The 12,366-nt window shown below is 41.3% G+C and overlaps 1 protein-coding gene across 4 annotated transcripts in view; it reads left to right on the forward strand.

The window, feature by feature from the left end:
* PDE5A (phosphodiesterase 5A) overlaps window positions 1-12,366 on the forward strand; it is a 187,219-nt gene that overhangs the window by 108,409 nt on the left and 66,444 nt on the right. For all 4 annotated transcript variants that reach the window (XM_043971733.1, XM_043971734.1, XM_043971737.1 and 1 more), the window contains exon 10: window positions 7,737-7,912. In XM_043971733.1, coding sequence (XP_043827668.1) covers window positions 7,737-7,912 — 176 coding nt within the window. The remainder of the gene's footprint in view (window positions 1-7,736; window positions 7,913-12,366) is intronic.

The following is a 12,366-nucleotide window of genomic DNA, read 5'->3' on the forward strand; positions in this document are numbered from 1 at the left end:
ATTCCCCCATTCTACTTCAGAAATGTTTGGATTACACTCTATACAGTCTTAGCTCATACACATGTTAATTGCCTACTTCTGGTAAATTTGTTCAATTGTGTCTGACTCCTTCTGACCTCCATGAACCATCATTTATTAAATGTTTACTACAAGGGCAGATCAACTGGTAGAGCAATGCACAAAGCACTGGGCTCAATTCCAGAAGACCTAAGTTCAAATCCATCCTCGGACACTTAGTAGCTATGTAACTCTGCCCAAGATAATTAATTTCTGTTTGTCTCAGTTTCCTCAAATATAAAATGGAGATAATAGCTACCAGAGTTTTTAAGGGGCGGCTAGGTGGCGCAGTGGATAAAGCACTGGCCCTGGATTGAGGAGGACCTGAGTTCAAATCCGGCCTCAGACACTTGACACTTACTAGCTGTGTGACCCTGGGCAAGTCACTTAACCCCAATAGCCTCACCAAAAAAAAATGTTTACTACATAGGATGATGCCGTGGCAGACATCAGGGGCGTGGAACAAGTACAAAGACAATAACACCAGAATCAGAGATGTGGAAAGGACCTAAGAGTCCGTGTCCGCCAAAAAGCCTGTGTCACAGTCACCACTATAATATACCCAACAGGAGAGATTACTCAGCCTCAGTCCCCAACCATCCAGGATTGGGAATTCACCATCTCCTTTTATTTTCTCTCTTTTTTTTTTTTTTGTGGGGCAATGAGGGTTAAGTGACTTTCCCAGGGTCACACAGCTAGTAAGTGTCAAATGTCTGAGGCTGGATTTGAACTCAGGTCCTCCTGAATCCAGGGCTGGTACTTTATTTATCCACTGTGCTACCTAGCTGTCCCCAAATTCACCATCTCTTAAGGAAATCCATTACACTCAAGGATAGCTCCATTAGTTTGGAAGGTTTTTCTAGTGTAACTTCTACCCATTGCTTCTGGTTCTGCCCTGCCAGTCCAATGAGAACCAAAAGCATCCCTCTTCCCCATAACAATACCCTTCAAGTACTTGAAAAGAATTCTCCTCTTCACCTAAACAACCCTTTCCTTCAAATGGTTCTCGTGTGGCAAGAACTTAGGCCCATTCATCATCTTGATTGCCCCCCTCTGGACTCTCTTCAGCTTCACAACTGTTAGGGAGTTTTCTCTTTACCCTGAGCTGACGTTTTCCTCTCTAAAAATCCATTACTGTTGGTTTGATCCTTAGCCAGTGGACTTAAGGGAAAATGAAATATTTTTATTTCCAGTGTTTCTCAGTGAGTACTATGTCTCTTCTCGGGAGACCAAAGGCCCAGCTCTTTAAAAACCATCCTATAATTTCCTCTCAGCCCTGGTCAGAGTCCCATTCTCTTTATTTCCTATAATGGGCTAAAGTGCATGAATGCTCAATGGATTGATTCCTTCTATAAAATTATGCAACAGGAGAAGGAACTGACCTCATTCCAATTAAAAGTGAAAAAAAACAAATGATGTCACAAAATTCTGGAGCTGGAGGTGACCTAAGGCAACTGAATATTTTAACAACCAATTATTGTTATTATGATTGTTTTAAAATGGAAGATTCCACAGAACCGAATCCCTTTAGCCCTGGGAAATTTCTCTGCTGCCCATCTGACCTTGAATCATCCCATTCATCAAAGGAGACTCTGAGCCTTCTTCTAATGAACTGAAAAAGACGGCTTAGAAATAAGAGATGTTGTATCTGGCGGTGATTTTGAAACTCAGGACCTCTCTGAATGTTCAGCCCAGAAACACTGATGATTCTCCGTTGTTGTTTTTTCAATTTAAGACAATGTAGCTCAACCTGCTGAACTCAGTTCACACATGAATAAACGCTATTAAAGCAGCTTTATGCAGAAGGCTGGCACTCCTCTTGGGTGTAATGTGAGGCATCTGAACCACTGCATGACCCCTGGGGAAGAAGGATGGCTAGCCTAACTCTACCATAGCCACCAAGTTAAAGTATGTTGGATTTCCTGAATCACGTTTCCTTCCACATAATGATGCTAAATTATTGAATTTTAGAGTTGGAAGGATGCTGAAAAACTCTCAAGTTCGCCCTATTCATTTCACAGATGAAGAACTTGAGGTCCACAGAGATTAAATGGCTTTGCCTAAGTGATGGCAATTCAGTTCAGTCATTTTGAGGTGGTTTTATTTTTGATCAATCAAATTCCTTGTGACCCCATCTGGGGTTTTCTTGTTCGTGACTCCATTTGGGGTTTCTTTGGCAAATATCCTGGCGTGGTTTGTCATTTCCTTCTCCAGCTCATCTTACAGATGAGGAAACTGAGGTAACCAAGGTTAAGTTATTGGTCCAGGGTCACACAGCTAGTAAGTGTCTGGGGCCAGATTTAAACTCAGGAAGAAAAGTTTTCTGACTCCAGACCTCGTACTTTGCACTATGGTGCCACCTAGCTCTCCATAAAGGTAAGGGACTTGAGTTCAAATCCCGATTTCCTAGTTACTCTCCCCATTGGGTAGCTAGGTGTCTCAGTGATTAGAGTAATTTGATGAAGCCAAACCACAGTAACTCAATTTTGACACTTCGTAAAAAAAGTTTCATTAATATCTCTTGTTTTTACATCACCCATATTTCCTACTGTATCATCTATCTCCTTCCAGTTTCTGCCAGAGAACTGTACCTTATAATAAAGAAGTTTTTAAAAGGCGGGGTAGGGTAGGGTGGGAAAATCCAGAAGTTCAGCAAAACTAACATTGAAAAAGTATAACATCATATCTAATGGTCCACACTCCTATCACTGCAAAGAAACTGGGCGGGGGGGGGGGCGGGGTTCAGCGTTTGAGGGGAGAGGAAGGGAAGGGATATTTTCTGCGTCTTCTCTTCTTGTTTCAAGCCAGGCTTTGCCATTGACATTTTGCAGCATTCAGTGTCAGTTGTCTTATTGTTGTTCTTTCCATTTACTCTCTTGTAGTCATTGTAAGTTTTTTACTGGTTCTGCTTACTTCCTTGGCATCTCTCTATCCATCACTATAGCCAACATTTCATGAAGAGTAATATTCCATCGCATTCATAGATTTGTTTAACCATTCTTTCACCAATGGGCATCTACTTGGCTTCCAGATCATTGTTAATGCAAAAAGTGCTGCTATAATTATTTTGGTGCAAATGAGGCCTTTCTTTTTTATCCTTGTCTGTGCTGGGGTATAAATCCAGCAATCAAATCTCTATGTCAGGGGGTAGTGGTATTCTTCAGAATGGTTGGATCAATTCATAGTTCCATCTACAATGCATTACTGTGCCTGATTTTGCCCAGCCTCTCCAGCAACAAGTATTTCCATTTTTGTCATCTTTTCCAATTTTCAGGGTGTCAGCTGAAACCTTGGACCTGTGTTACTTTGCATTTCTCTTGTACTTATTGATTCAGAGCATCCTTTCATATGGGGGTTTAATAGTTTGTGATTGTTCTGCAAAATGTTCATCTTCTTTTGCCATTTATTGGGAAATGACTTTTGGTCTTAAATATTTTTGTTTAAATTTTTATCAAATATATTTGTCAGTTGTCTATATACCTCAAATATCAGACCTTTATCAGAGATATTTGATAGAAAGCTATTTTTCCAATTGAACACTTTGCTTCTTATCCTATTTGAGTTCATCTTATTCATGCAAAAACTTCTCAATTTCATGTCGTCAAAATTATTTTATCTTTAGTAGTTGCTTCTGTCTCTTGTTTGTTTAAAAATTCACTTCCTAGGTATAGCTGTAAAAGTTACATATCATGTACTTCTTTTCCAATATTTTAATGGTATGATCTTTAATATTCAAGTTATATATCCATTTTGAATGTATTGTGGCATATAGTGCAAGATGTTGGTCTAAATCTCATTTCTTCTAGTTTTCCTAGCAATTCTGATCAAATATGGAGTTATTTCATAAATTATGTATGTTTTCAGCTTTATAGAGCACAGTTATTTCCTTTTCTTCTTCTCTAATAATTTCTACTAATTGACTTTTGCCTCCTTTCTTAACCAATAAAAAATAGTTTAGGTGATTGCTACTTTATTATATAGTTCAAAGTCTAGATGTACTACCCCCTTTTCATTCCTGTATTTATTACATTTTGCTTTAATATTCTGCATCTTTTATTTCTCCAAGTGAATTTTATTGTGATTTTATCTAGATTTGTTAAATATTCCTTTAGTACTTTGACTCAAGTAGAACAAAATCTGCAAGTTAAGTCTTATAGTATTGTCATCTTTATTTTGTTGACATGACCTAGCAATGAACACAGAATAGCCCTCCTCCTATTTACAATGTCCTTTGTTTCTTGAGGGTGCACTTTATAATTATATCTATAAGGGTGTTGAAGGTGCTTGGTCAAAATAATTCCCTGATTTTAATACATTTTGTAGGTCTTTTAAGTGGGATATTCTTTCTATTGTAGTCTTCTATATTTTGTCATTGATATATAATTATGTATCCTTTTGAGAAAAAGTTAAATAAGGAATAGTCTTTCCTTAATCATGCCTATCACCAAGAAAATACAAGGATGTGTTTGGAGGATTTTCCATTATCTAAAGAATGAGGAGAAGAAACAGCGACTGAAAAGAACTAAGTGCTGATTTGAGGGCATTGATTGGACTTGCTGTCTACTTTTCTGAAGCTACTCTCTCAACATTTCAATGGGTCAAATCTAGCAGCAAAATAAAAGCTGCTATATTTCTTGGGGGGTTTAATGTACTGTACTTAAAATATCATTGAATTGGGATCTATAAGTCCTAAGTTCAAATCTCAGCCCTGCTATTTCATATCTTTGTGACAACTTTTCTTGGTCACTCTTTAATCACCTGTAAAATGAGGTCTTGCTACATGTATTCTAGGCTCTCTTCCAGCTCTAAGCCTTAGGCTAGCCAGCTTAGGGTATGTGGCTTTTTTTTCTTGGTGAAGATAGCACTGTGCTTCACACAAGACATATTCAGAAGGACAAATTTTCTAACTATTAACTTACCATTTAGGCTTTGTAGAGGCAATGGATCAGTTTTAGGAATTCAGAAAGATCTGAGTTCAAATCTGGTCTCAGACACTTTGAAGCTGTGTGACTCTGGGCAAGTCACTTAATCTCTGTTTGTCTCAATTTCCTCATCTGTTAAAAAGGGGTTATAACTGGATCTGTCTCCCAGGGTTGTTGTGAGGATCAAATGAGACAATATTTGTTTTTTCAAGAGCACTTAACACTGTCCCTAGTATATAGTAGGCACTATATAAATTCTTATTTTCTTTTTTCCTCCCTCCTTTTTAGCCACCCCTCCATGATAGCAACTTATAGTAAGGAATAGAAGGTGGAAATGGACAGGTCCTTGATTTTTTTTTACTGACCAAACAATGAATGGTTTTCACTGGGATTGACCAATAGTTTTCAAGTTTGGCATCTGAAGTTTCAAGAAAGTTCTAGAGAAAGGGACTATTCATGGAATATTGCAACAGAGCTTCTCTTTTGGTAACTATTCTGATATAACTGGCTTCCTTTGTTATCCTGTGGATTTTATTTTATGTAGTTAAGAACATTATGTATGCTTAGGCGGGGCTCATAGGTTTCTCTGGCATAAGAAAAAAATATGAAGATTGCCTGGAAAAGTGGAATGGGAGAGAGGGAGAATTAAAGGAGGATCACCCTTTTGTGGGACTGAAGGAGAAGGGAGGCCTGTTCAGGCATGGGCTAGCCTTGGTGACTTCCTACATCCCCTCCCACTCTGCTGACAGAGGCCCTGAGGACTTTGATGACCCTGCATTTGAGACCCTTGGACTCCTTGTATTCTTATTTATCGATAAGGAAATCTAGACCTTTCTCTCCCCAGATTCTCTCCATAATCCCAGGCTATTGTGCAGTCCCTAATCCCTGGGAAATTTTAACCAGGAATGGGTAAGCATTCTTCTCTCTTTGTGATGGGCTGTGCTTACCCTATAAGCCTTCTTTCTAGACTAAAGCGGACACTTAACTATCTTCACTATTTGTTGTTTGGGAGTTGTTTTTAAGTTGTGTCCAACTCTTTGTGACCTCACAGGGTTTTCTTGGCAAAGATACTGGAGTGGTTTGCCATTTCCTTCTCCAGATGAGGAACTGAGGCAAACAGGGTGAAGTGACTTGCCCAGGGTGGCACAGCTTATAGGTATCTGAGGCCAGATTTGGACTCAGGAAAATGAATCTTCCTGATTCCAGGACTAGCACTCTATCCACCATAGCTTCACCCAGCTGCCCTATCTTCAGTGTTACACATTGGCAACAACAGAAATTGTGTGTACGTGGCATGTCTCTGTGGAAATCTGAGGTTTAGCTTTGAATTGTGAGATTGGCTACATGAAGGGTGTCATACTGGTCTATTGTGTGTGTGTTTCTACTTAACACAAACTCTAAGCAGGGAAAGGCAAACTTCATGTCCCCTTCTGATGTGCTTCAGAATTGTTCTCTTGGAAAGTGGACAAAAATTTAATTAGCCTTGAAAGGACAAAGTGTCTTTGGGGACTCTAGTGGTCTAGAATTTATTTCTATGTCAAGAAGAAAAGTGTACTCTAGGATTTTCCTATGAATCAGACAGCAGTAATTTAGGGCTAGGTGGAAGCAGTTATGTTCTAAATTCTATCCTGTGATCTGTTTATTTTTATACATTATGTTCCCGGGTTCTTAGTTGCTTGTGGAGAGACTTCTAGTCTTTATAAGGCAAAAGTGTAGGACTTTATGGTAACAGCAATAGCTAACAGCCTGTTAGAGAGTATCAAGGGCTTGCCTTGGGCTGCATTTGACCTCCCTGGGTGAAAACTACCTCCATTATCAAAAGAAAGGAAAAGGACCCATGTGTACAAAATATTTATAGCAGCTCCTTTTGTGGTGGCAAAGAATTGGAAACGGAAGGGTGCCCATCAATTGAGGAATGGCTGAACAGGGGAATGGCATATGAATGTGATGGAATGCTATTGTACTGTAAGAAATGATGAAGGAACTAGCTTCAAAGAAACCTAGGAAGACTTGTATGAGCTGATGCAGAGAGAAGTGAATAGAGCCAGGGGAACAATCTATACAATAACAGCAATATTGTAAAGACAGAAAACTTTGAAAAACCTGTGAATTCTGTTCAGCACAATGACCAACCACTGTATCAAAGTTCTCATGATGGAACTGCTAAAGAGAGAGCAGAAAGACCCAGACTAGAGATTGGGGCATCTTTTCTCTTCTCTTTTCTCTTCTCTCCTCCCCTTCCCTCCTCTATCCTCCCTTCCTTTCTTCTTTCTTCCTTTCCTTCTTCCTTCCTTCCTTTCCTCCCTCCTTTTCTCTCTCTCTCTTTCTCTCTCTCTCTCTCTCTCTCTCTCTCTCTCTCTCTCTCTCTCTCTCTCTCATACACACACACACACACACACACACACACACACACACATATGTAATTAGTTGTTTTTCTTGCCTTCTCGATAGGGACCAGAGGGGAGGTGGGAAGGGAATAATTCAGAACTGAAAATACAATAAAGCTAAATTTACAAAAACCCACCTCCACCCGCTCCCATTGCAGCCCATGTATAATTCATCATCATCTTCAAGAGCTGCCTGAAGCTCCTAAAGGTTAAATGACTTACCCAAGGTCATGCAGCTATGAAGTGTCAAGGTTTGATGGTCCAGCTTCCTGACACCGAATCTACCACTCCCCCCACTATTCAGTGATGTCCCTTTTAAACCAACTTATCAATAATAATGACATTCACCCAATTTCTCTAACTTTTATAGGAGTTTGCCAGCTTGTCAATAAGATGGAAGAGAATTCCAGCAAATTCAAACCTTTCAACAGAAATGATGAGCAGTTTCTGGAAGCCTTTGTCATCTTTTGTGGATTGGGGATCCAGAACACTCAGATGTATGAAGCAGTGGAGAGAGCCATGGCTAAGCAGATGGTCACCCTGGAGGTGAGCCTTCAAACAGCAGGGCTCACTCATCTAGTCTCTGGGTGGGCTGGGTGGGCTTCCTTGTGGTTCCACTGCCAGGACTTGTAAGGGAATATTTGAAGAGCTGATGATTTTGCCAGCAAGGTGCACTCCCTGCATGGAAACCCCTTCTACCAGGGCAGATAGTGGATCATTTATAACTGAGGATCTAAGACCTAAGGAGTTCACTGTCCACTGAGGCATGCAGCGGTCCAATGACTTGGCCAAGGCCTACCCTTTAGCCATTTTAGCTTCAATACTAATAGTGCTATCACTTGAATCATGGAATTTTTCTATGACCTCAGTCTGTCCTCACGGAGGTAGGTCAAAAAGTTTAGCCCCAACTCATGCTTGAGTGTCACAGGCTTTAGAGCTGGAGAGCGCTTTAGAGATGATTAGGTTCAGATTCCTTATTTACAAAGGAGGAAAACGAGGCCCAATAAACAAAGTGATTGGCCAAGGCCACTGGAAGAGTAAAGAACAGAGCTAGGTCGTCAGGGCCTTGCTTCCCACTCCAGGCCTCTTTCCACTGTGGCGCACGGCCTCAGAAGGGGAAACAGAGAGGCTCAGTGCTGCCCCTTTGGAAGGCTGTCTCTGTGGGACACTGCAGCTTTGGCCTTTCTTTCGAGTCCCAAACCAACCTCATGTGGCACGCAGGATTCTTAGCGCTTATTTTACAAATTAGAAAAACTGAGACCCACAGAGGGAAAGTGTCTTGATTTGGCAGATCTGGGATTCAAAACTAAGTCCTTTGACCCTTGACTCTGTTTTCTCTGCTACTCCTCCTCCAAGAGGCATGAGGCATGGAAAAGGTGAATTGTCAAAGAGATTAAAAATCAGATAGAAATAAATGCTTGTTAACTGAAAAAAATTAAAGAGAAAGAAGCAGTGAGATCTGGATGCAGGTTTCTTTCTCTTGGCCAATGATGTATCCTTTGATAGATTCCTGAACAGGCATCCCAGCATGCTATGTTATGTACGTATCTATGTCCAGATTCATCACAATAGAAGGGCTGTTGTTTTCCAGTCATGTCTGACTCTTTGTGACCCTGTTTGGGGTTTTCTTCACAAAGATACTGGAGGGGTTTGCCATTTCTTTCTCCAGCTCATTTTACAGATGTGGAAACTGAGGTCAACAGGGTTAAGTGACTTACCCAGGGTCACACCACTAGGAAGTATCCTGGTGCTCTATCCACTGTGGCACCACCTTGTTGCCCCTGTTTATTCAATATGTCCATTCAGTTCCCTCATCTAGTAGGAGACATCGTGAACATATCACCTGAAAGTGATTCTTCTCTTTTTAAAATGAGTCTTAATTAAGAATCTAATCCACTGGAGATATTTAGATTGATGTAAAATTTTTGATGACTAAAAGTTCTTGATTTCTTCAACCCCCTATTATCATATCTGTGCATTTTTAAAGGACCTACAGAAATGGGTTGGTGTGAAGTCAAAAGACCTCAACAACCACCTTACCCGAGTGAGGAACAACCTGAACACTGGGGCTGAGTTGCTCTAACAATATGAAAAGTTGTGGTGAATATTGTTTAGTTGTGAGATCAGTGTTACTACTCCATAAGATGAAAGTCTGCACAGACTCACGTTGTAATAGAATACTAAGCCCAGACCTGTAGACAGATTGTCGAGGGCTGTTGTTTCAACAATAGAATGGAGCTTCCATTGAAAACCTTTTGTCTGTCCTTCCTCATTGTGTCACACTGGAAAAAAGTCAGGACTCACAATTTCTCTAGTTGGCGTTGAGAACTTTAACCACAGAAATATGGTTTTAGTTTTACTTTAGGAATTGAGGACTTTGATCTCCTTAGTATTGGGGACTCTCAGATAAGGAAAATCTCATTCCCCAGGCAGGTGGTACTTTCTGTTCACATTCTAGTCTTGAGAGTTGCCCAGAGCCCTGAAAACTCCCCAGGATTATGCAGTCAGTGAGAGTCAGCAGGCCTCCTCCCTGACCGCAAGGCCAGCTCTCTATCCACTAGGCTTCATCGCTTCTTGATTTGATTCATTTGCTTGATAGCTGACCCTTTGGAGCATAAGATTTCTAGAGCTGGAAGGGAACATTCACGCAGTTAAATTGCATTAGGAGTGGTATAGCGTCCAGAACACCAAAGAATAAGCATCGTGCCATCCTCTTCCCTAGTTTGCACATTGCTAGACTTTTGTTCTGGGCACCATATTCTAGGAAGTCAAGTCAACAAGTGTTTATCAAACATCTCTTCTGTGCCAGGCACTGTGCTGAGCCCTGGGGAGACACAGAAAAGCAAATGCATGTCCTCACACTCCAAAGGGGGAGATCACATGGAAGCCATTATTTATAAACAAGATATATATGGGGCAAACAAGAAGCAATCTGAGAAGGAAGATGCTAGCTTTAAAGGGGGTGGGGCAGGAAAGACTTTTTGCAGAAGGTGGGATTTAGCTGAGACTTGAAGGAAGCAGAGGGGAGGTGGGAGAAACTTCCAGGAATGGGGACAGCCATTGAAAATGCTTGGAAGGGCAGCTAGGTGGCGCAGTGGATAAAGCACCAGCCCTGGATTCAGGAGGACCTGAATTCAAATCCAGCCTCGGACACTTGACACTAACTAACTGTGTGACCCTGAGCAAGTCACTTAACCCCAATTGCCTCACCAAAAAAAGAAAGAAAGAAAGAAAGAAAAGAAAAGAAAAGAAAAGAAAAGAAAAGAAAAGAAAAGAAAAGAAAAGAAAAGAAAAGAAAAGAAAAGAAAAGAAAAGAAAAGAAAAGAAAAGAAAAGAAAAGAAAAGAAAAGAAAGGAAAAGAAAAGAAAAGAAAATGCTTGGAATCAGGAAATGCAATGTCTTGTGTGATCCATAGTGTGATAAATAGATCACAGAGTATGTGAAGGGGAACAAGGCATAAGAAGCCTGGAAAGGTAGGAGAGGGTAAGGTTATAAAGGGATTTTAAAGCCAAAGAAACAGAGAATGATCTGTTTGGTCCTGGAGGTAATAGAGAGCCACTAGAGTTCATCGAATGGGGGAAATGGTGGCATTGTGCTTTCTGAAGATTATTTGGGTAAAGGACGGGTTAGAGAGGAGAGAGACTTGAGGCGTAGAGATCAACCTGAGGGCTATTTCAATCATTCAGGCAGGTGGTGATGAGGACTGGAACTCAGGTTTCAGCCATGTCAGAGGAGAGAAGGGAACATAGACGAGCTATTACAAAGGTAGAAACTGTAGGACATGGCAACTGATTGAATATTAGGACTGAAAACAAATGAGAAGCTGAAAATAACACCTAGGCTGCCAGATGAATGACTGGGAGGATGGGGGTGCCCATAGGAAGAAATAGGGTTTTAACCGTGCCCAGAAGATTTCTGGGAAGCAGCCAGTCTTAGACGTCCTTTAGGCATCTGTTGGAGATTTAAGAGTGGAGGTAAGGAGAGAGGTTAGCCCTGGATAAGAAGGTCTGAGAATCATCTGCGTAGATGTGACCATTAAATCCATAGGAGCCGATGAGATTGCCCAGTGAAGTAGTATGGAGGGAGAAGAGAAGACCCCCCAAGAGAGCCTTGGGGAACATCCATAGTCATTGGCCATGACCAGGATGAAGATGCAGCAGAAAGGACAGATAAGGAAGAGAGAGAAGTGGGAGGAGAACCAGGAGAGAGCAGTGCCAAGAAGCCCTAGGGAGAATATGAAGGAGAAGGAGGTGAGCAAAAGTGTCAAGGGCTGCAGAAAGGTCACAAAGGAGAGGGCTTGAGAAAGGCCATTAGAGTTGGCAATTAAGAGACCATTAGTAACCCTAGAGAGAGCAGTTTAGGTAGAATGGTAAGGCCAGAAGCTGGATTACAGAGGGTGTGTGGGAGTGAGAGAAAAGGAAGCACTGGTTATAGATAACTTTTTCAAGATTAGCCACGAAAGTAAAGAGAGATATGGGAAGATAGCTCATAGGGATGGCTGGATCAAGGAAGGATTTTTTGAGGATGGCAGTCACAGATTACTTTGTAAGCATTAAGGAAGTAGCCAGCAGACAGTGAGAGTGTAAATGACGGAGGGGGACATCTGCTAGAGAAGCCTATATGTTATGGGCTCGTTCATGCATGTTCGCTTTGGCAAGGAGAAGGACCACTTTAACCTGTGAGGCAGGGGTGAAGGAGATAGTGGGAGAAGACAGCTGAGTGACATAGATGAGGAAGAGAAGAGGGAGCTCTCAGTGAGTGGCTTCAGGTTATTTCCAGTGGTATAGGGCAAAGTTCTCAGCTAAGAGGGTAGGGGAGAATGAACCATGAGAGAGAGTTGAGGAGGGATGGAAAAGCTTAGAAAGGCCACTGTGATGATTGGGAAAGTCAGTTAATGAGGGAATATAAAGGGATTGCCTTGCTGCAGTCAGCCCTCTTGAAATTATATAACATAGGGGCAGCTAGATGGCTCAGTGGATAGAGCACCGGCCCTGGAGTCA

The sequence above is a fragment of the Dromiciops gliroides genome, chromosome 6 (genome assembly GCF_019393635.1).
Source record: "Dromiciops gliroides isolate mDroGli1 chromosome 6, mDroGli1.pri, whole genome shotgun sequence".
NCBI lineage: Eukaryota > Metazoa > Chordata > Mammalia > Microbiotheria > Microbiotheriidae > Dromiciops > Dromiciops gliroides.